We start from the raw sequence: 20292 nt of genomic DNA, 5'->3' as shown, positions 1-20292 counted from the left end.
CTTGTGAAGCCATGCTCTTCTGCAGCTCACGGGGTATAGAGGGAAGGGCTCAGGGTCTGCAGTCAAGACCTGGGGGGAGGCATCCTTGGTTCCCAGCCTTGGAACCTCGGGGTGGAAGTTGTCAGGGTTAGAGGGCTGTTTAGGTGCGGACGCCTCGCACAGAGCACGCAGGTTCCAGTTCCCTCTAACCTTTTAAATACTGTGGCACACTTCCTCAATTTGTGTGTGTGTGTGTGTGTGTGTGGCCATGCCCCAGAGGATCTTAGCCTCCTGGCCAGGGACTGAACTTGGGCCCGCTGCCGTGGAAGCGTGGAGTCCCAGTCACTGGACCGCCAGGGAACTCCCTTCTGCAATTTCTCCTGCTTCTCCAGCAGGCAGGGAGCAAACCAAATTGGGGAAACTGGGACAGAAAAATGACAGGGAGCCATTGGCAACTGCATTCTTATTCGTGGTTTCTGGCTTTTTTGCTTTGTTTTGCTTTTTAATTTTTTTTTTCTAGGAAAAAAAAAAAAGAACACAACCAGGGGCATTTATATGACAACTATCAGTGTCAGGAGGGCAAGGGAAAAGAGAAAGAAAGGCTGGAGGCTTGGGGAGCGAATAAAAACTGGAATCTGAACCACGTGGAATGGCTCACAGGGTCCTGGGAGTGGGTCCTCGTGAGATGACCGGTCACTTTGGCATGCGTGTTCAGTGCCCGGTCTCCTGTCTGCCAGCTCAGACCCCCAGGGTCAGAGAGAGCTGTCCGCGCCCTGGAAATCTTCCAAAGACAAGCTCGCACGTTACAGCAAGATGAGACTGGTTTGAGCTGCATGGCTGTGCTTAGGTGTCACACATTCTTGCCTGAGAAGAGTCCAGAAGAGTCACCGTGGGACGCTTTGGCATCACACTGAGCCCCAGGAGGCCGCTCACTCAGGCACAGGCACGGCTTTCACCGCCCACACGGACATCTGTCCAGACCCCCTTGGGCAGCCTGGCCACGGAAGGACAAGGGGCATGACAGTCCCTTCGAGCCACAGGTCAACAATGGTGTCCGTTCTCCAGTCTTACTCTATGGCCTGTGAAGGACACGAAGATCTGTGTGCTTTTCTGCTCAACCCTGGACACTGATTCCCAAGAAGCGTGGCCATCTGGATCCGCACCGAAGCGCTCAGGTTTCTCCCACTTGATGCCCTAGGTCTCAGGGCAGAAAACTCAGCTGATCCAGGGCCATGTGTGGCAAACAGCACAGCCGGTGACGGCCAGGCAAGAAAGAGCTGGTAGCGCACTATGAGACCAGAGCACGTTCAAGAAGGGGAGGGGGTGTGCAGCAAGCCGCCGCCCCGAGTCACAGTCCAGGGGACCCGCCGAGCCTGAAGGACACAGGCAGGTCTGCTCATCTTGACCAGGCGGCTCCAACGCCTCAGGCGGCAGGGGTCCCCTGGTTGTGGTCCTATGTGGAGGGCAGTAGGCTTCCTGCCCTGCTGCAGCCCCTGTTTCTACACGGAGGCCAGGTTATGTCTCAGCGCTGCAGTTCTGAGGAGCACCACGCTGGCCAGCCAGCCAGGCCACAGTCCTCAGCCTGCCGCCGGGCAACGATGCAGCTCTGGGTCCCACAGGAAGGCCCCCAGGAGCCACGGTCACGGGGAGGGAGGGAGGGAGGGATGGAGGAGGGCTGCATTCTGCCAGGAGAGATTCAGGGAGCAGCGGCCAGGGACTGGAAGGGACAGCGGCCCCAAACACTGCAGGGCCGGAAGGAACAGGATCAACAGATGACGTTCTCGTCACTAGTTTAAAAAGAGAGTATTGGTGGTGCTGCTTGGCTGTTTTTCCCTTTTAAAACCACTCACATTTTAAGAGGTGATGGGGCTGGGGAGATGCGGCCCTTGTCACACTGGTCCTTTCCGGGCCTCAGGAGACCCACTGTCCCCACCGGGTCTCGGGGCACCAGCCAGGGATGGGGCGGGGCGGGCACGTGCTCTGCTTCCTGGAGGCCACCCCTTCTTCCCGCAAATACAGGACCCATGTGATGGGCAGTCCAAAGACTAAAGTGCAGAGAAATCCACAGAGCGGGCGGCCCCGTGCTGGGTTTTCCCAGAAGGGGCGGGAGAGGGGCTCAGTCCAGAGTTACCGCTGGGGCACATATGGGGACAGCTATGAGGCGAGCCTGCGGGGCATGGTCCCCTTTCCCTTGGGCTCCAGGGATGCTTCTTCCATCAGGGACTGTCCACTGTCAACAGCACCCCAGGGAAAACCTCAGCCTCAGAGATCAGGCCCACAAAGGGGGGAACGTGTATGACCGTCCCTGGTTGGTAATGACCAGTGACCGTGGAGGGAGAGGCAGGTTCAAGAGGGAAAAGAGTGTGTTATCTAAAGTCAGTGAACCCCAGGTTTCGAGAGCGGGGATCCAGGAACAGCCCTAAAGTAGAGCTTCTCCCGGGGAAGGTTGGTGGTGGTAGTCAGGATCCTACCAGTGAGACCTGCTGGGAAAAGGAGCACCTCTGGGTGGGGGCGGCGCTGTCGAGTGGGGAGGGCGGCCCAGGACCAAAGCCCACGGTGGGCACTAGGGTGTATAGGCCGGGGGCGGCTGGAACTGGTTGATGACCTCGTACTCTGCCGGGTAGGGCTCGTTCTCTTCCATCTCCGAGAGCAGCTCCAGCGCTTGCTCCTCCTCCTCTGTGGGGTAGTGGCGCAGGAGATTGGCCGCTGTGGCCAGGATGGAGGCCCCGCCAGCGCCAGCCACCAGGTAGAAGCTAACAGCAAAGGTGACGTAAACCTGGGACCCGTGGTACTTCTTATGTTGCTGCTGCTGGGCCAGGATGAGTTCGGAAGCCCAGTAAGAGAAGCCAATGACTGTGGCACACTGCAGGACTGGGGGGACAAGGGGAAAAGAGGGTTAGCAGGCACCCCGCAGCCTGGATGCTTGAGGAACCGGCTGCAGCCTTCCCACCCAAACCCAACTCTCAGAGGACCTGCCTGGCTCCACACCCTGTGCCGGGGAGCTTATATGGCCAGGGTGGGGGACAGAGGCCTGACCCTGCCCAGGCCGGCTAGATTCTCTCTGTCTTAAGAATTTGGAATTGGGCTACTAGGCCTGCTGGAGGTCACTGGATGCCTAAGAGGAATAGGTATCCGGAGTCAGTACTAACCCAAGTCAAATCAACACAGCAGCCCCGTCATGAGGGACGAGAGAAGCCTTTTACCAGCAGAGCAGCCTGGTCTACAGGAATGGGGAGGAGAGGGAATCTAAGACCATGCATTTTGGGGAGACACAGTGTTTCCTCTCTGGCTCCTTCTGGGCCCCATGAGCCCAGCCAAGCTTCAGATCCCGTTCTTGGAGAATGATGACAGTTCTTAGAAGTTCTAACATTTGCTCCCTCCAGCTCGGCCGAGTGGGTCTGCCCTGCCACCCCAGTGCTCTGTGAAAGGCCAGAGCTGGAACGAGCAATAGGACCTGTCTGCGCGTGGAAAGCCCTCGGTCCCCACTTGCAACTCCAGACAGGATGCCCCGGCCCCGTGGCAGTCGCTCCCGCACTGGAAGTGGCCTGGGCTTACCCGTGAGGATGTGGGCGAAGGCATAGCGACGGGTGATTTTCAGGGCGGGGTGCTTGGGCCCGAAGACATCCAGAAGGAACGCAGAGAGGCTGCACAGGATGCCCAGGAAGCAGAAGGCAGCAATGACCCGCAGGAGCAGGACTGTCTGGGGATTCATGCAGAAGTCTACAGGGGAAGAACCAAATCCTCAGGGCTCCCGGGAACACCCTGGGGCAGGAAGTCCCCACCTGGGAGGAGTTCTCCCCACACCACAGTCCAGGAGAGCTAGGAGAGGACCCAGGGGGGTCTGCAGAGAAGGGGGCGGACCCTCTATTAGCAGACAGGACCCCTGGGTCACTGCTCCCACGAGCCTCAAGTCCTCCCCACTCCCCATCGGGACCAGTCCAAGCGCAGCACCCCACTTCAGTGGAGAGTGGACCCTTGAGCAATACGAGGGTCCACTCATATGTGGATTGTTTCTCAAGAGTACTATATGATCAGAGTTGGTTAAATCTGAGATGTGGAATCACGGATCCAGAGGCCAACTATAAATTACATAAATCATACACAATTTTCAACTGCTGGGAGGGTCACCATTCCTAACCCCACTGTTGTTCAGGGTTAACTGTACTTGCCACGCTCTTCTAATCATCTTTAAAGACCCTGAGAATTAATGTGACACACTAACCCATTCTGCGAAAGCGTGCTTCCAGCTGGCAGGAGAAGCCCCTTGACTTCTGAGCTGAGACAGCCAAAGGGACAGGGCCAGAGTCCCACTTGAGTCCAATCTCTATCCAGTCACTCATTCGTCCCCCTTTTCACTCAAAAAGACACTGAAGGGACTTCCCTGTCTGTCTAGCAGTTAAGACTCTGTGCTTTCACTGCAGGGGGCAGGGGTTTGATCCCTAGTTAGGGAACTAAGATCCCACATGCCACACAGGGTGGCCAAAACAAGTACATAAATAAAAAAGAAGCTGAAGCAGTTTAGAGAACCAAAGAATTACAAGCGAGAACTAAATACGCGGGGAAAGCTGGTAGACTGGACCTCCTTTTATATAACCCAGAAATGGGAAAACTAAGAAGCAATCAGATTTATACCACAAAAGCATGAAAGGTTCGGAAACTGACAGCACCAAATACCTTCTAAAATGAGGGCAAAGCCTTTGGGGGCTGCTCGCTCTAGCAAAAACGAGGGAAGGGACCAAGAAAAAGGAAGACGCTAAAACAGGAGATCCAACGTTCAAAGAGTAAGGAGTCCCCAGGGTCCTGGTGAGAGACCCCAGGACGACAACCGCACACCAGACACAGCGAGCAACCTACATGTTCTTCTGGGACTTTAATATCGTTCTTGCTTTCTTTAAAAAAAAAATTTTTTTATTCCATCTAGACTGCACTGTCAGCTCCCTTTGATATCTACACAACTTGCTGTAGTTCTAGAGACAGACAGGATAAAGGCTGATCCGAAAAGAAATCATTTTAAGCTTTGATAAAAAGGAGAAAATGGGCCTTAACTTCCCCTATTTAGCCACCAGCAAGCTCTTCTTTTATTTAGACCTTGGATCACCAAAATGGATTTGGAAAATTTTGAAAAGGGCTGACGAGATTTACACTGTCCACTCCTTTCCTGAGTTTGGATCTCAGGCCAACAGGCTGTGGGATGGTGGTTATCCCGCTCAGGTGCACAGAGAAACAGCAGAGTGCTGGCTGAGAGCATGTGCCCAAGCTGCAGAGGATCTGAGCTCTTGGTTTGGAGCAGGGCCTGGGAATCTGAAATGCCACAAGCGGCACGGGCGGCTTGAGCCTTACAATCCAGGAAACACTGGATCCAAAGGAAGAGCTCAAAAGCTGGGGAGGGCACCTGAGCTCAGTCAAGCTGCCTCGAATCACCAGCCATTGACTAGCCTCATGGGGTCACCTGGACTGAGGCCTGGCCTCCCACACGGAAGAACCAGACCAGATACCCAGGGGCCCTGGGCCTTTGCGACAGCGCATACTTCTGCCTCAGGCACAGAATTCGCCAGGCAGATGTTGGCCGAGCCCACGTGACTCATATGCCTTGATCTGGCTTCAGGTCACCTGCCAAGCTGCCCTCAGAGCTATCTGTCACTCTCATGTCAGCTGACCATCTGTTTGGAGCCCACTCATCCAGCCTGGGTGATCGCCTGCTGCCAGGAGGCGGCCTGTGCCTAAGCTCTGCCAGCAACAAGGCCCAGCCTTCATTTAATCTGGCCCTGAGGGCCTGAAGGAGTCTAGAAGCCCACAGGGCCTCTCTGAAACAAAAGCTCCCAGAGACAGGCTGTGTCCTGGCTACACTGTGAACGTTGCTACAAGCTCTATGCCACAGTTCTGGGGGTCCACATAGCACACGGCAGGGACCCGGCAGGACGCAAGTATTCTTCTAGTGTCTCCAAGAATAACTTCTGAGCGGCAGGGTGGAAGGGTTTACATCACACTCTGCTCTGCAGCAGGCCGAGTTCAGATTCCTCCCACATTACTCAACATGGCCAGGCCCTCTGAGCGATGCTTTAATTGTGCTACTCGGTTTTAATTTAACAACTAGTTTTAACTGAAAAATGGAACACCCAAGGCTTCAGAGATCCTTTCTTTGGTGGCACAGTGACTACAGGATGTCCATATATTAGCATCCTTTTACAATGTCAAGGATCCTTTACACACGTCCAGGGGTCGTATGTTTCAGAATATCCTTATTTCAGTCACAAGGAAGACTTCCACAGATGCCCCTCCCAAGAGATAAACATCTTTTTTTTAAATTTAATTTTATTTTGGCCACACCACATGGCATGCAGGATCTTAGTTCCCCAACCAGGGATTGAATCCAAGCCCCCTCCAGTGGAAGTGCAGCGTCTTAACCCCTGGACCTCCAGGGAAGCTCTGAGAGACAACCTTGTTGGCAGTTTCTTGTGTTTCCCTCCAGGCATGCCTGCCTGTGCACATAGGTGCGGCAAATGTTATCTTGTTAAGCCTCACTCCACTCCAGGGGATTCATCATCTGGTTCAGCTGAGGACTCAGAGGCCCCAGGAGGTTGTGACTTCCTGCAGGTCACACACAGCACAGAGCTAGGCTCCAAACCAGTGTCAGGCTCCCTTGCACTGTGATGCTCACCATCACCAAGCACCAGAGTCAGCCGCTTTACATTTCCCCGGTGGAGCTAATCGATCAAATCCTGAAGAGCTGGATTTGAGTGAGAAGTCAAAAGGGACCGTGGATGCTGGCAGAGCCCCGTCAGCACCAGTGGCCGCTGAGCTCACTATGGAAACAGCTGGAGCGTGAAATCTCTTGTAGGCCAAAAAGGTTTGGGTTGTTAAGCGATAAATGGAGCTCCTCCTGGGAATTATTGGGCCAAACCTGTTGGGTGTGATCTAAGCTTCAGCAACCATCAGAGCTGGTATTTTAATTTAAAAAATACATATACTGTGTAATTTTATTTATTTATTTTTGGTTGCTCTGGGTCTTCATTGCCATGTGTGGGCTTTTCTCTGCTTGTAGCAAGCAGGGGCTACTTGAGTTGTGGCGCCTGGGCTTTTCTCATTGCAGAGCCTTCTCGTGTTGCAGGGCACGGGCCTAAGGCCTTGGGTTTCAGCAGATGCAGCTCCCGGGCTCCAGAGCGCAGGCTCAGTAGTTGTGGCACATGGCAGGTGGGATCTTCCCGGATCAGGGATCAGGTGGATTCTTTTCCACTGGGCCATCAGGGAAGGCCAGAGTCTTGACTCTTACAAGCAGAAGGCAGGGGACTTCCTTGGTGGCCCAGTGGCTAAGACCTCGAGCTCCCACCACAGGGGGCCTGGGTTCAGTTCCTGGTCAGGGAACTAGATCCCACATGCCACGACTTAAAAGACTTGCATGCTGCAACTAAGACCTGGTGCAGCCAAATAAAGAAATTTAAAAAAAAAAGCAGAAGACATATAAACTGGGCACCCAGTCTCAGTCCCACCACAGGTTACGCATCACCTCGAGCAAGTTGCCCTTCACATCTGCCTGCTCACCTGTCAATGGAAGCAATAACACCTGCGCCATCCGCACAGGGGCCCTTGAGGGCAGCCAGACCCCAAAGTGCCAGGAAGGAGCAGCCCCACTCCCTCTGTGCTGGGCGGCCACAGCAGTGTCTTCCTTGGCTGCCTTTCCTGCCAACACCAGGAACTGCCCCATCCACGCACCTCAGCCAGTGGGGGCTAGAGGATCAGCGCCACAGGGGTGATGACACAGCCCAGAGAAGGGGCTTTGCACCCACAGCTCAAATAGGTTTTGTTTTCACCTGACTGCCTTATGCCTTTCTCCACTCCAAAGTTCTGAGCAAACCTTCCGGGTCAAGGGGGAAAGCCAAATGGGAACTTCCCTTGGAGTAATGCTGATAGATATCCGAGAACCCTGCCCCACGTCCCCGGTGTGCTCTCAACAGAGGGTCTCAGAGCACACAGCAGAGACAGGCAGCGTTACGCCAGCCCTGCTTAGAACCCTGCTCAGGCTCTCCTGGGGTCGGGATCTCAATGTCTCTTTCTCTCCTCCCCTGCAATGAATATCTGCTTTGTTGAGAGGGCTGCCTAAGAGAAGCCCATCCTCAAATGCTGTGTGTATGTTATTTTATTTGTGAAGAGAAATGGCAGGTGGAGCTGAATTTAAATTCCACCAGCGCTGCACGCACTACGCCCTGATCAGACTGAACGCACCCGGTGCTCCAGTTGCGCTGTGGCCTGTTTACTTCGGTAACCATTGCTTGCCTGTCCCCTCCAGCGACTGGGGAAGAAGGCAGCTGCTGTGTAATAGGATCCCACAGACCTGACTTTGCCCAAGGTCACTGGTGAGTCACTGGGCTGGATTTGTTTGGAAGGCCCCTGCTCTTCCTGTCTACCTGCCCACGGCTCTCATCCCCTCCTGACCCAGAGAGGCAGCAGGCAGGAAGCCACTAGTGGCGTCTCGCCAGCTCCCTTCTGTTCCTTCTCCTATTCCCCCCTCACTGGCGTCCTTGAGTCAGTCCTTCCAGCATTCATCCACCCACTTTATACAGCTGCACCCTACTCTTGACTTTTTAGCTTCCAGACAAGACTTCTGACACAAGACTCCAAGAGGGCCCTCCAGTGCCAGGCCGGGTCGTCCCGCAGATCCCAAGGATCCTGGCCAAGCTGCCTGCAAGGACACGCCCCTACAGGATCTGGAAACGCCAGCTGCATTGGCCGCCACCCTTCAGACACGCCGGCCCTTCCCAGAAGGCCCTTGACCTTCCCATGGCTTGCTGTCAATCGTGATTCCCTCGACTTCACATCCTACACTCCCTTATTCTCCAGAGATGCTTCCTGAACCTGTGGTCCCTGCTGCCCCCTTGCTAGGCGCACTTGAGGGGCAGAGAGGGGTTGAGGCTCAGAAGGAATGGCTTCTGGGGGCCCCTTGTCCCAGGCTGAAGAGCTGTGTGAGAAGGGGGCAGCCCTGGGGAGCAGAGGAATTCCCAACAGGATCTTTTGAGCCGCGGCTTTTGTAAAAGCCTTCAGGGCTCTGGGAATGAGGAAGGATGATGGGCTTTGACTCAGCCCGGCAGTGAGAGGGGAAGAGGAATAAAAAGCGTAGTTTTGCTGGGCTTGTGAGGAAAAACTCGGCCAGAATGGGGAAGTAAGAGGCCCGGGACAGCTCGGATGGAGGAACAGTCTAGTGTGCACTGAGGCGCAGCGGTGAGGGTGGAGTCCGTGCCACTCGGAGCAGCTGGGTGCCCCTCAGCAAGAGACCAGCCTGGGCCCAAGACCTGCGAGTGTGTGTGCGTACGGCGGGGGTGAGGACAGTCACCTACCAAATAAAGAAGTCGTCTAGGTGACACCACAGCCAGGCATGAAGGGTGCTTAGCGCGATGCCCGGTACTCAGGCAAGGGGCCAAGAAACGGAAAGGCATCATGCCAAAGCCTGTTGGCCCGCTCCACTCCCCATCACCTGCAGAGACCTGGCAGGGTCTGCCCTCCCTCTGGAAGCGCCTACAGGCACGAGGCCTGTACCCCACAGCTCTGCCCTCTCCTGAGATGGGGAATAGCCAGGCTTCCACACTAGGATATCTGCTAGACCCTGAGGCCTGGCACAGCCCTACAGAGTAGCAAATGACTGAAGGCCCAGCAGGCACCCAAAAGCCAACTGGTACACAGAAGAAGGGGGCTTCCCTGGTGGACCAGAAGGTAAAGACTCCACCTGCAACGCAGGAGACCTGGGTTCAATCCCTGGGTTGGGAAGATCCCCTGGAGAAGGAAATGGCAACCCACTCCAGTATTCTTGCCTGGAGAATCCCAGGGATGGAGGAGCCTGGTCGGTTACAGTCCATGGGGTCACAAAAGAGTCGGACACGACTGAGCAACTAAGCACGGACAAAGAAGAAGAAGAGAAGCAATCAGGGACCTTCAGATCCTTTACCACCTTCTGTGACAGCTCACGAGGCAGCACTGTCAGCTTTGTTACAGGACACCAAGCGCTCCCAGCTTGCAATGGTGGAGGAGACCAAGGAAGACCAGGCTGAAACCATTCGTGGGCTGAGAGCCCTAAACACATGGACAGGCAGGCACCATGTGAAGGTGAAGGCGACCTGCCTTATAAAAGACAAAATCCAGCTTGGATAATTTCTCCGAAAAGGTAGATACGTGTGTGAACAAAGGAGAACAGAACCAAGAATTTATTTCTGATGTGCCTTTGACAAGGATGTGGGCCAAAGTGGGATAAGCCATCATGAGGCCGTTGCTTATGACAGCTGGAGGAAAGCAAACGTAAACGAGACGGCATCACTTCACACTGGTGCCAAAAGTGAGGTGCACTCAACCCTGCCATTCCCTGCTGTGTGCCCCTGCAGAGGTCATTTCACTTCTCCGAGACACAGTTTCCTGGACCTTTGGAATGAAGACATGGAATCAGATGGGCCCCTCCCTCCATTGCAGGAATTTTAGAAGCCTTCCTAGGAATAACCTGAAATAGAGCGGCATCATGAATTCCCTTTCAGCTTGGGGGCTTTCCAGGAAGCTAGCGGTAAAGAGTCCGCCTGCCACTGGAGAAGACGCAGGAGATTCGGGTTCGATCCCTGGGTCGGGAAGATTCCCTAGAGAAGGAAATGGCAACCCACCCCAGTATTCTTGAGGAGCCTGGCAGGCTACAGTCCATGGGGTTACAAAGAGTAGGACAAAACTGAGCATGCACGCACACTCCCGGTTTTGATACGACATCAAGCACTTGAAATACTGACCACCAAGGGCATCAGCTGCCAAGGTGTGGATGAAGCAGCCCAAAGTGGCAGCTGTGCCTCAAAGAAGGCAAGTTCTGAGGAGCGTGCTACCAGAAAAGTCACCCTGACTCGACTCAAGCTTGATGGGCTTTTTGCCACAGAGAAAGCTGCATAGCACGTGGTCTCCATCCAGTGGGTAAGTGTTAGTGTTAGTTGCTAAGTCGTGTCTCTCTGTGACCCCAGGAACTGTAGCCTGTGAGGCTTCTCTGTCCATGGTATTTCCCAGGCAGGAATACTGGAGCGGGCTGCCCTTTCCCTCTCCAGGGGATGTTCCCCATCTAGGAATTGAACCAGGGTCTCCTGGATTGCAGGTGGATTCTTTACCATCTGAGCCACCAGGGAAGCCCATAGGTCTTAGTGAGCCAACACAGTGAAAGTTATCATCACAGTGATATCTGGAAACAAACCAGAAGCCCCCATCCTGTTCTCTACAAAATCATCCAAAAGCTTTGAAAACTCAAGAGAAATGCAAACCAGCGAGAGAACTCTCAGAGAAAGATAACATTAGGCCACAGGACAGAGTTTTTCAGCCTTGACCTGCACAAGTGGTGTATGATCCAAGGCACTCAAAGAGAACTTGACCTTTTCACCAAACCCCAGGCAACATGAATCCTTAAACAGACAATGGGGCAACACACATCTGGAATGAATTACAGCCAGGAGTGGCACAAGGAGAAAACCTTCAGGAATGGTTCAAAAGGCCTTGGGGGTAATGAACTCTGCTGTTAATCAGGGTTGTTTGCAATCCACTGACCACTTTCCCTGTAAAAATCAGGCAGTGCAATACTGCCCCCACACCACACAGCCTGTACCTTCATCACCAGAGAGGAGGGCTGGGAAGGATGGGCTACAGACCTCCCCTGCATCCAGTAAAGATGATGGTCTGGTTCCTCTTTCTTCTGCTTCCCTGCCCAGGAAGCACCATAATGAACAAAGCAACCTTACCTCATTCCCTCACACTTGTGAGGGTTCCACGGGCCAAATTCCTATTGTTTTACTGAGGGTGGCAATGGAACTGACTTCTGGTTATTGAAAATACCGTAGACTCCCCTTTTCTCTAACAACAATCCAAAGACTGCAGAACTCACAAACATCTTTAAAATCTGGCCGTATTTTAAAGTTCCTTTTTCTCAAGCTGACCACCCCACCCCCCGACAAAAAAACAACAAAAAAAATCTTCCTGTATCTCGGGCTCCTTAGAAGGAGACAGGTAATTGTGATGCCTAGCACCCTTATCTTCTCTCTGATATACTGCGCCCTTCCCCCAGCAGAAGCCGAAAATAGCAGTCCAGATTACCATGGCGTTGAGGAGTGGGTGCTTGGCTGAATAACATCAGAATTAATAAGGGGCCGGACCCCAAACAGAGCCACCTGGTGGGCAAGAACATCAGGCAGCAATGGGCTGTTTCCTTCAACCAGGTGCCTACCCCAGGCTATCTCAGCTCCGGTCCGCACCCTGCCAAGGAGGCCCGGGCGCCTAGAAAGAAGAGGGCTGGCGCGCAGCGCCCTCACCTTTCAGCAGGTCCGGGTGCACGTAGCCTAGGACGTCGGAGACCCCCAGCTCTTGGCGGGAACAGGTGCCACCGTGGATGTGCAGCCAGGCAGGCTCGGCGAGCGCGGTGCACAGCGCGGTGATGGACAGGGCACCCGGCAGGGCCGAGGCCAGACTACGCTCCGGCTGCTTGGGCAGAGCGCTGCCTCCCGGGCTCCTCCGCCGGCGCCCGCCGGGCAGCCCTGCGCCTCCGGGGGCGTACATGTCCGGGGCCGCCCGCCGTCGCTCCGCGGTCGCTGCTGGTAGCCGCCGACCTCCGCGGGGCGCACAGAGCCTGCCTGTCCAGGGGGAGGAGAGCAACGTACTGGGTTCGTAGCAGGTGAGGCTGGAGGAAGGCGGTCAGGGCCGACCCCAGGGGATGGGGGTGGGACCAAGGGCCGAGCAGAGACTGGAGAGCTGCAGAGGTTCGGGGGGCGGGGACGGGGTCCCTGGAGTGGAGCTGCGGAGGTGCGGGACGAAGACCCAGAGAGGGCTGGGGGCCCGCTGGACCTCGGCAGAATACAGTAGGGAGAGGGGCTCGGGCGGAGGTATCCGTTACTGGTGGAAGAAAGAGCCGGACTCGGGGTCCTGGCCAGAAGGTGCCCAGGGGCGGAGGGCCAAGCTGGGCCGCAAGGATCGGGGAACCAGGATCTGGGAACGGCGCTCTGCGGTGCGATCCCTGCCCAGATACGACCCACCCCTCAGCGACTTCTGATCCTCACCAGTCAGCAGGCTTCAGTGCCGGTATGGCGTCGCTCCGTCCCGGTCACGGGCTCCTCAGTTACCCCGACCCGAGCGATCTCAGGGCCCAAACCCGCAACGCCCGGACAGACCCCGGCCCGATCCACTTCCGGCTTCCTCCACCTCTGACCCCGCCTCCTCCGGCTCCCCGCCCCGTTCCCAGCGCGCGACACAGCCCGGGCGCGCCGCCGGCTCCCTGCGCAAGGCCTCATGGGACTGGTAGTTCCAGGCCGTGCCGCGATGCTGTTCGTTGGAGGTGGACCCGCGGCTGGGGGAGTGGGGTGGGGAAAGAACGACTACAACTCCCAGAAGGCAGCGCAGCCGAAGCAGCGGGCGCTTCGTTTCCAGGGTGGACCCTGGCAGTCGGGCGCGAGGGGGTTTGCTCTGTGAGAACCGCTGTCGGAGCGGCTGGCTCTGCTCATTTTTGTCTCCTCCTGCGCCGGGCAGCCATGAAGGACTCGCTGGTGCTGCTTAGCCGTATCCTGGCGCACCCGGACTCCCGCTGCTGGTTCCTGGCCTGGAACCCCGCGGGAACCTTGCTGGCCTCGTGCGGTGGCGACCGCAGCGTCCGAATCTGGGGCAGGGAGGGTAAGCCCCGATCCGGCTGCACGACCCCTGCCGCCAAGGGGTCTCCTTGCGCTTGATGTGGGTGCCAGTCTCGGGGAGTACGCAGCCTGCGGGGCAGGCAGACCCTGGACGAGGGTCACGGGCCGAGGGAGAGGATGGAGGGGTTCTCTTCGAGTTGAACCTTAGCCACTTTGAGAATGGGTTTTCCGGTGAAGGAGTCAGCAACTACTAGAAGCTAAAATGTCAATAGTGAGTGAAGTGAAGTCGCTCAGTCGTCTCCGACTCTCTGCGACCCCATGGACTGTAGCCTTCCAGGCTCCTCTGTCCATGGGATTTTCCAGGCAAGAGTGCTGGAGTGGATTGCCATTTCCTTCTCCAATAGAGAGAGTCAATAGAGACTGAAACTGTTAGGGAAATTGTGATAGTTGCTGAGGCAGGAAAATGAGAAGAGAAGGAAGAAAGTAGGCTTCAAAATAATTTGCAACAGTTGAAGAAGTTTAAATTTTATCCCAAGGGCATTTACCAGGTGGCGACTGCCAACACAAGAGAGGCCAGTTGGATCCCTGAGTCAGGAAGATCCCTTGAAGGCGGGAATGGCTACCCACTCCAGTATTCTTGCCTGGAAAATGCCATGGACAGAGGAGCCTGGCAGGCTGTGGTCCATGGGGTCGCAAAGAGTGAGAGGTGACTGAAGTGACTTAGGGCGGTCGCGCGCACACGCACACACACATGTAGGTGCTCTTAACAATGTTAAATCAGGAGGGTGATTCCTCAGATTTGTTTCAGAAGGATGCCTCCAGCTTTCTGTAACTTTGCTGAGCTCCGCCTCCCAGCCGGGCTCTGATGCTGGACCCTGTTACCCAATGGCATGGCTCCTGCTTCAGTACATTCTTGTGGGCCCAGCTCCAGAACTTGACCTGTCCTCTGTTTTTAGGTGACAGCTGGGTCTGCAAATCTGTCCTTTGTGAAGGCCACCAGCGCACCGTGCGGAAGGTGGCCTGGTCTCCATGCGGAAATTACCTGGCCTCGGCCAGCTTTGATGCCACCACTTGCATTTGGAAGAAGAATGAGGATGACTTTGAGGTAAATAGATGGGACCAGGATTGTTGCCTGTTTGATCCCCAGGGCTGGTTTAGGAACTTTTTTTATTCTAGTGTTTATTTTTGGCTGTGCTGAGTCTCCGCTGCTTTGCGTGGGCCTTCTCCAGTTGTGGCAAGTGCAGGCTACTCTTTGTTGCGGTGCATGGGCTTCCTGTGGTGGCTTCTCTTGTTCTGGAGTGAAGGCTGCAGAGCTCCTGGGCTTCAGTAGTTGTGGTGGACGGGCTTGGTTGCTCCAGGGCATGCGGAGTCTTCCTGGGGACCAGTGTTGGAACCTGTGTGCGTTGCACTGGCAGTTTTGATTCTTAACCACTGGACCACCAGGGATGTTCCTGGTTTAGGAACCTGAGCCAGCCTGGGTCAGTGGGACTGGACTTGCAAGGACCACAGGGGTCTTAGCTGGCACTGATTCCTGTCCCTCTTCACTGTTCGCAGTGTGTAACCACTCTGGAGGGCCATGAAAATGAGGTCAAATCAGTGGCCTGGGCTCCGTCTGGCAACCTCCTTGCCACCTGCAGCCGAGACAAGAGTGTGTGGGTCTGGGAAGGTGAGTCCAGATCCCTCCAGGTGCACTGGAGAGCCTGCCACCCGATCTCCGCGCCCCGCCCTGTGTCCCTGACGGTCAGCTTGTGTGCCCCCTTCTTTTCTCCTCCACAGTTGATGAAGAGGATGAGTATGAGTGTGTCAGTGTCCTCAACTCCCACACACAGGATGTCAAGCATGTGGTTTGGCACCCGAGCCAGGAGGTAAGAGCCGGCTATCTCGGTGGGAAGTAATGTAACGTGGAGGGTTGTACCCAGCCGCCTTCTGCTCTTCAGCCTCAACCTGGCTTTCCCAGGAATCTCTGTCTGTGACCAGAAGATGTCAGTGAGTCCCTTTATAAAAGCACATCCCTGGGACTGTCCTGTCCCGGGAGGGAGAAGTCTTGGAACCGAAGACACTCCCGGGCCCTACACACACTTACTGCGCTGTCCTTGGCCTCCCCCACAGCTGCTGGCCTCCGCCAGCTATGACGACACAGTGAAGCTCTACCGGGAGGAAGAGGATGACTGGGTGTGCCGCGCCACCCTCGAAGGCCACGAGTCCACCGTGTGGAGCTTGGCCTTTGACCCCAGTGGCCAGCGCCTGGCGTCTTGCAGTGACGACCGCACCGTGCGCATCTGGCGCCAGTATCTTCCAGGCAACGAGCAAGGTGAGGGCCCAGCCTAGGAGCTAAAGACCCATCTCTGCTGAGGGGCTGAGACACATGGATGAGTCCCAGAAAGCTGGGCCCTTCATAAATGTGCATGGGAGGACTCCAGGGAGAGTGCTGGAAGAGTCCAGAGAGGCTCTGGGGAAGGGAGGCCGTTTCATCCAGACTGAAAGGAGTTTTTAACATAAGAAGAGACTTCTGTGACTTCCGCTGGTTAAGACTCCATGCTTCCAATGCAGGGGGCACTGGTTTGATCCCTGGTCAGGGAACTAAGCTCCCAGACATAGCCACAAAAGAAAAAACGGAAATTCTAGATGCAAAGACGACCACGTGAGCAAAGGCATTGAAAGTAAAGGCGGCCTAGGTTTACACCAGGAACAGGGATTTTCTTAGGGTAGATGGAGCATAGGGCATAAGGAGTTTGGAGAGAAATAAGGTAGGTTGGGCTGGGTAGCTGATGTTTAGTCACTAAGTCGTGTCCAACTCTTTGCAACTCAATGAACTGTAGCACATGAGACTTCCCTGTCCTTCACCATCTCCCAGAGCTTGCTGAAACTCATGTCCATTGAGTCAGTGATGCCATCCAGCCATCTCATCCTCTGTCGTCCCCTTCTCCTCCTGCCCTCAGTCTTTCCCAGTGTCAGGTCTTTTCCAGCGAGTCAGTTCTTCGCCTCAGGTGGCCAAAATACTGGAGCTTCACCTTCAGCATCAGTCTTTCCAATGACCATTCAGGGTTGATTTCCTTTAGGATTGACTGATTAGATCTCCTTGCTATCCAAAGGACTCTCGAGTCTTCTCCAAAAAGGCAGGATAAGTTGTCAGACATAGTGTGTAGCAAAAGGGATTTTGAGGAGCAGGACGTCTCCTTCTCAGAATCCTGCTGTGAAAATGCCAGTCTGGCTGCAGTGTCTAAGGCAGATCAGGGCAGATGGGGACAGAGGCGTGAGCATGAGGCCTCAGATGTGCGGATAGGGGAGGGCAAGTTAGGGTCTCTGCTGTGGTGGGGCAGGTTCTGCCTGAGGTGCCCAGGGCATGGATACGCCCAAGGCTCAAGAGAAGTCTGTCACACAGGGGTGGCGTGCAGCGGCTCCGAGGCCAGCTGGAAGTGTATCTGCACCTTGTCAGGCTTCCACTCCAGGACCATTTATGACGTCGCTTGGTAAGACCTCCACCCTACCCAACCATTCTAGAGATTTTCTGGAAGTCAGGGCGCTCTTTCATCTTTGGGAATACATGGGGATATAGAGCAGCCACCCTCATGTCATCAGATCAGGCTAGACTGTCTCCATGCTGGTTTAGCACTGGCTGGCCCAGGGTTCACAGGAGCAGGGGACAGACAGACCCAGGCTGAGGGTAGCTCCATACCATCCACAGCATCAAACCATTCAGAAATATGTATTCTTGAAACTGTGGCTTCATGGCTGGGGTTTTATGGTTTGGTAACACAACTTCTACCTTAGGGAGTCTAGGAAAGCCATACCATTCACATAGGAAAATCGGTCAGAGGGCAGTTCTTGTCCTGAGAATCTGTCCTTAGGAAATAACCCTAAATAACTGAAAAAGTTGACGTGCATCTAAGTTTTACTTATACTGTCAAACATTTGGAAATAGCAAAAATGGACTCAAGTAAAAGTATGGTAAAATTAAGTGACCTGTTGTATCAGTTTAAAAAAAACGGTCAGGAACACTTGATTTCAGGGCAACTGCTTGTGCCAAGTGAGAAAAGTACAGTTCAGTTCTATGTAGGTTTTTAGGTTAATGACGTGGAAAGAAACCTAGATGGCAGCACTTGAAGCTTGGGGTGATGTTTGCAGCTACATGTTTGTTAGAGAGGCTCTAGGCTGAGACTTGGAGCTGCGTCGAGTTTGGGACTAGAACCAGCCCCTCGCCCCTGACTTGCCAGGTGGGGAGGGAGGAGCCACCTGCACGCTCATGGCCGTTCCCCCCGCCCCCTAGGTGTCAGCTGACAGGGGCCCTGGCTACCGCCTGTGGGGATGACGCCATCCGCGTGTTTGAGGAGGATCCCGGCTCAGACCCGCAGCAGCCCACCTTCTCCCTGACAGCCCACGTGCCTCAGGCCCACTCCCAGGATGTCAACTGCGTGGCCTGGAACCCCAAGGAACGGGGGCTTCTGGCCTCCTGCAGTGACGATGGAGAGTTGGCCTTCTGGAAGTATCAGCCGTCTGAAGCCATCTGAGCCACTTTGGCTTTGGACAGAATTGTGCTTCCCCAGAAAACATCCTCAGACTTCCCCAGCACCCAAGAGGACCAGGAGGAGCATCCTTGACCTTCCTTTATTTGGCCCTCCTGCATTCAGACTTGGGGAGAGGCTCAGGGCCACCGGACCATTCACTCTTCCCCCTCCTTCACACGGAGCCCCTTGTAAAGAGCTGCAGAGCATCTGTGCGTTGCACTTCAGATTTTGCTTTAGGGCAGTGTTCAGTTTGAGAGCAGAGGTTAAGTATACTATTTATAATCATCATATCTTTATGTAGCTCAGCCCTTTCTGAGACTATAAGCTTTATAAAATTATCCAAGTCCCAAGTTCTATTTTATGTTATAGGGACATTCACAATTTAAAAGAATTTCATGGCGAGTCCTTCTCTGAAGTAGGCCCTGTCTTCCCATTTTCTGGGTAAATCCTTGAGTTTAAGACATGCAGTCAGTACTGAAATGAATTCCTTAATGTAGGTTTATTAGAATAAGAGACCCCTCTGCTTTCCCGTAGAAACGCTTGCATACCTTCTGTGCCAGGTGCTGTGGTGACAGCGAGGGAGTGCTGAGAAATAAATGGAGAGAATGTCAACCCCAGCAGGGAGTTACCGTTGGCCACAGGTCATACATTCTTGGTGGGGGTGAAAATTGGGTCTTGGGCGAGGGGCAAAAAAATCCTAAAGGGACAGTATGTGCCCTCTCAAGAACCACAGTACCTAAATACTCTGGTCTGTCCTGTTAGATTTCCATAGTGGAGGTAAGCAGCAGCCCCTTAGGGAAATAATGCTGAAGAGAGGTAGAGAAACACGGGCACAGGCCGGGGGCGCTGGGGTCTCAGGCTGTCCTCGGACAGGCACGGCCAAATGGGTTTGACTTGAGGACCATCCTCAAGGCCATGGCCTTTCATACCACAGAAATCATGACCTTAGATTCTGAAGACAGCTGGGGCAGTATCTAGAGCTGTGGTTCTCGAGATGTGCCTGCCACTGGGCTTCCCTAGAGTGCTTCAGGGCAGGCAGAGAGCTCAGCACCTCCAGAGCAAGGGGATGGCACCAGATGCTGCAGTTGCATCTCCACGCCTTGCCCTCAGTGAGAATACTGCCGACTCCACTGAGAAGCCTCCTCAGTAGAACCAGTACAAATAAATTGCATTAATCCCCACCCTTGGGCATACAGCACTCTGTCGGAAGCCGGCGTACAGTAGCCGTGCTGCGCGTGGAGGTGAGGCTGTCCTGAGGAAAAGCAGGTGTGCAGTTGCGTGCTCCATCAGCCGTGTCCACGGCGTAACCATTTCTACTTGGAAGAAGTAGCAAACTGTAGTGTTTAGACTTGGCTATTTGGGAGACATTTTCTGGGAGATGAATGGAATGAGCCTGTCACTTCAAGGGAAACTGATCGTGTTGCCAATGATAAACAAGCTTTCCAGCAAAAATTCAAATTTGTGAAAACTCGTATTGACATCAGGAGCTTGACATCTTCTCGATGCTTAGGCTTTTCTGCGGGGATTGGTGGTGATAGGAACACATGATTTATGATGAAGTGTATTAACATTTGAAAGATTTGCATAATTTTGTGAATGAGCATTTTCCAAATGACTAAGGCATGTTACAAAGACACTCGTGGGCAAGACTCCTTAAAAGTGTGAGAGGTAAGTGGGTTTTAATGCAAGTGTTGCTCTTGATAAGTATGCTCATTGATAAGGTTTCATACCCACATCACCTTTTAAGAAACTACCACCTGTGTAGTGACGTAGTTATCTCATAGCCCCTATTACCTGAGAAGCCTGTTTAGAAACTTCTTCCAACTTCCTACCTGTGTGAAGTCAGCTTTACATCAATTCACACAACAGGTTTTGGAAACAGCTGTGAGAATCCAACTGTCTTATTAAGCTGGACATGAAAGAGACTTACAAAAATGTAAAATGCTGTTCTCCCCGAATTTGTTTTTGAAGTTGTTCTTTATAAAATGTTAACATAATTAAGTTACTGTTATTTTAAAATGCGTTTACTCTAGTAAATAAACATCAGTGGCTATAACCCAAATGATAAAAGCTGTTTGGTTCATTTTTGTAGTGTAGAGGGGTCCTAAGACTAGAAAATTGCCAACCTAGGGAAATTACCCATCAGAATCATCTTCCAGTTTTATGCACATTTATTCCTAAAAAGGGGCTTTTCAGGTGGC

The 20292-nt window shown here is 53.9% G+C and overlaps 2 protein-coding genes across 3 annotated transcripts; one reads left to right on the top strand and one right to left on the bottom strand.

Moving 5' to 3' along the window:
• Window positions 1-445: 445 nt before the first annotated feature.
• Window positions 446-13243, bottom strand: TMEM127 (transmembrane protein 127). 2 transcript variants are annotated; one of them, XM_069583951.1, is made up of 4 exons: window positions 13023-13243; window positions 12282-12599; window positions 3535-3699; window positions 446-2850 (listed from the first exon to the last, which is right to left on the bottom strand). In XM_069583951.1, the coding sequence occupies exons 2-4, from the start codon at window positions 12523-12525 to the stop codon at window positions 2543-2545; spliced, it is 717 nt and encodes a 238-aa protein (XP_069440052.1). In that variant the 5' UTR covers window positions 12526-12599; window positions 13023-13243; the 3' UTR covers window positions 446-2542. The 2 variants fall into 2 exon arrangements, with proteins under 2 accessions (XP_069440052.1, XP_069440053.1); XM_069583952.1 differs by having other exon boundaries at window positions 12282-12595; window positions 13023-13174.
• Window positions 13244-13275: 32 nt separating this feature from the next.
• On the top strand, window positions 13276-20161 carry CIAO1 (cytosolic iron-sulfur assembly component 1). The gene is made up of 7 exons (XM_069583949.1): window positions 13276-13629; window positions 14543-14691; window positions 15141-15252; window positions 15363-15451; window positions 15696-15897; window positions 16969-17056; window positions 17854-20161. The coding sequence occupies exons 1-7, from the start codon at window positions 13491-13493 to the stop codon at window positions 18092-18094; spliced, it is 1020 nt and encodes a 339-aa protein (XP_069440050.1). The 5' UTR covers window positions 13276-13490; the 3' UTR covers window positions 18095-20161.
• The last annotated feature ends 131 nt before the right edge of the window (window positions 20162-20292 follow it).

The sequence above is a fragment of the Ovis canadensis genome, chromosome 3, assembly GCF_042477335.2.
Source record: "Ovis canadensis isolate MfBH-ARS-UI-01 breed Bighorn chromosome 3, ARS-UI_OviCan_v2, whole genome shotgun sequence".
Classification (NCBI taxonomy): Eukaryota; Metazoa; Chordata; class Mammalia; order Artiodactyla; family Bovidae; genus Ovis; species Ovis canadensis.
The sequence above is the reverse complement of the archived record's forward strand: the minus strand, read 5'-3'. Positions and strand labels throughout refer to the sequence as shown.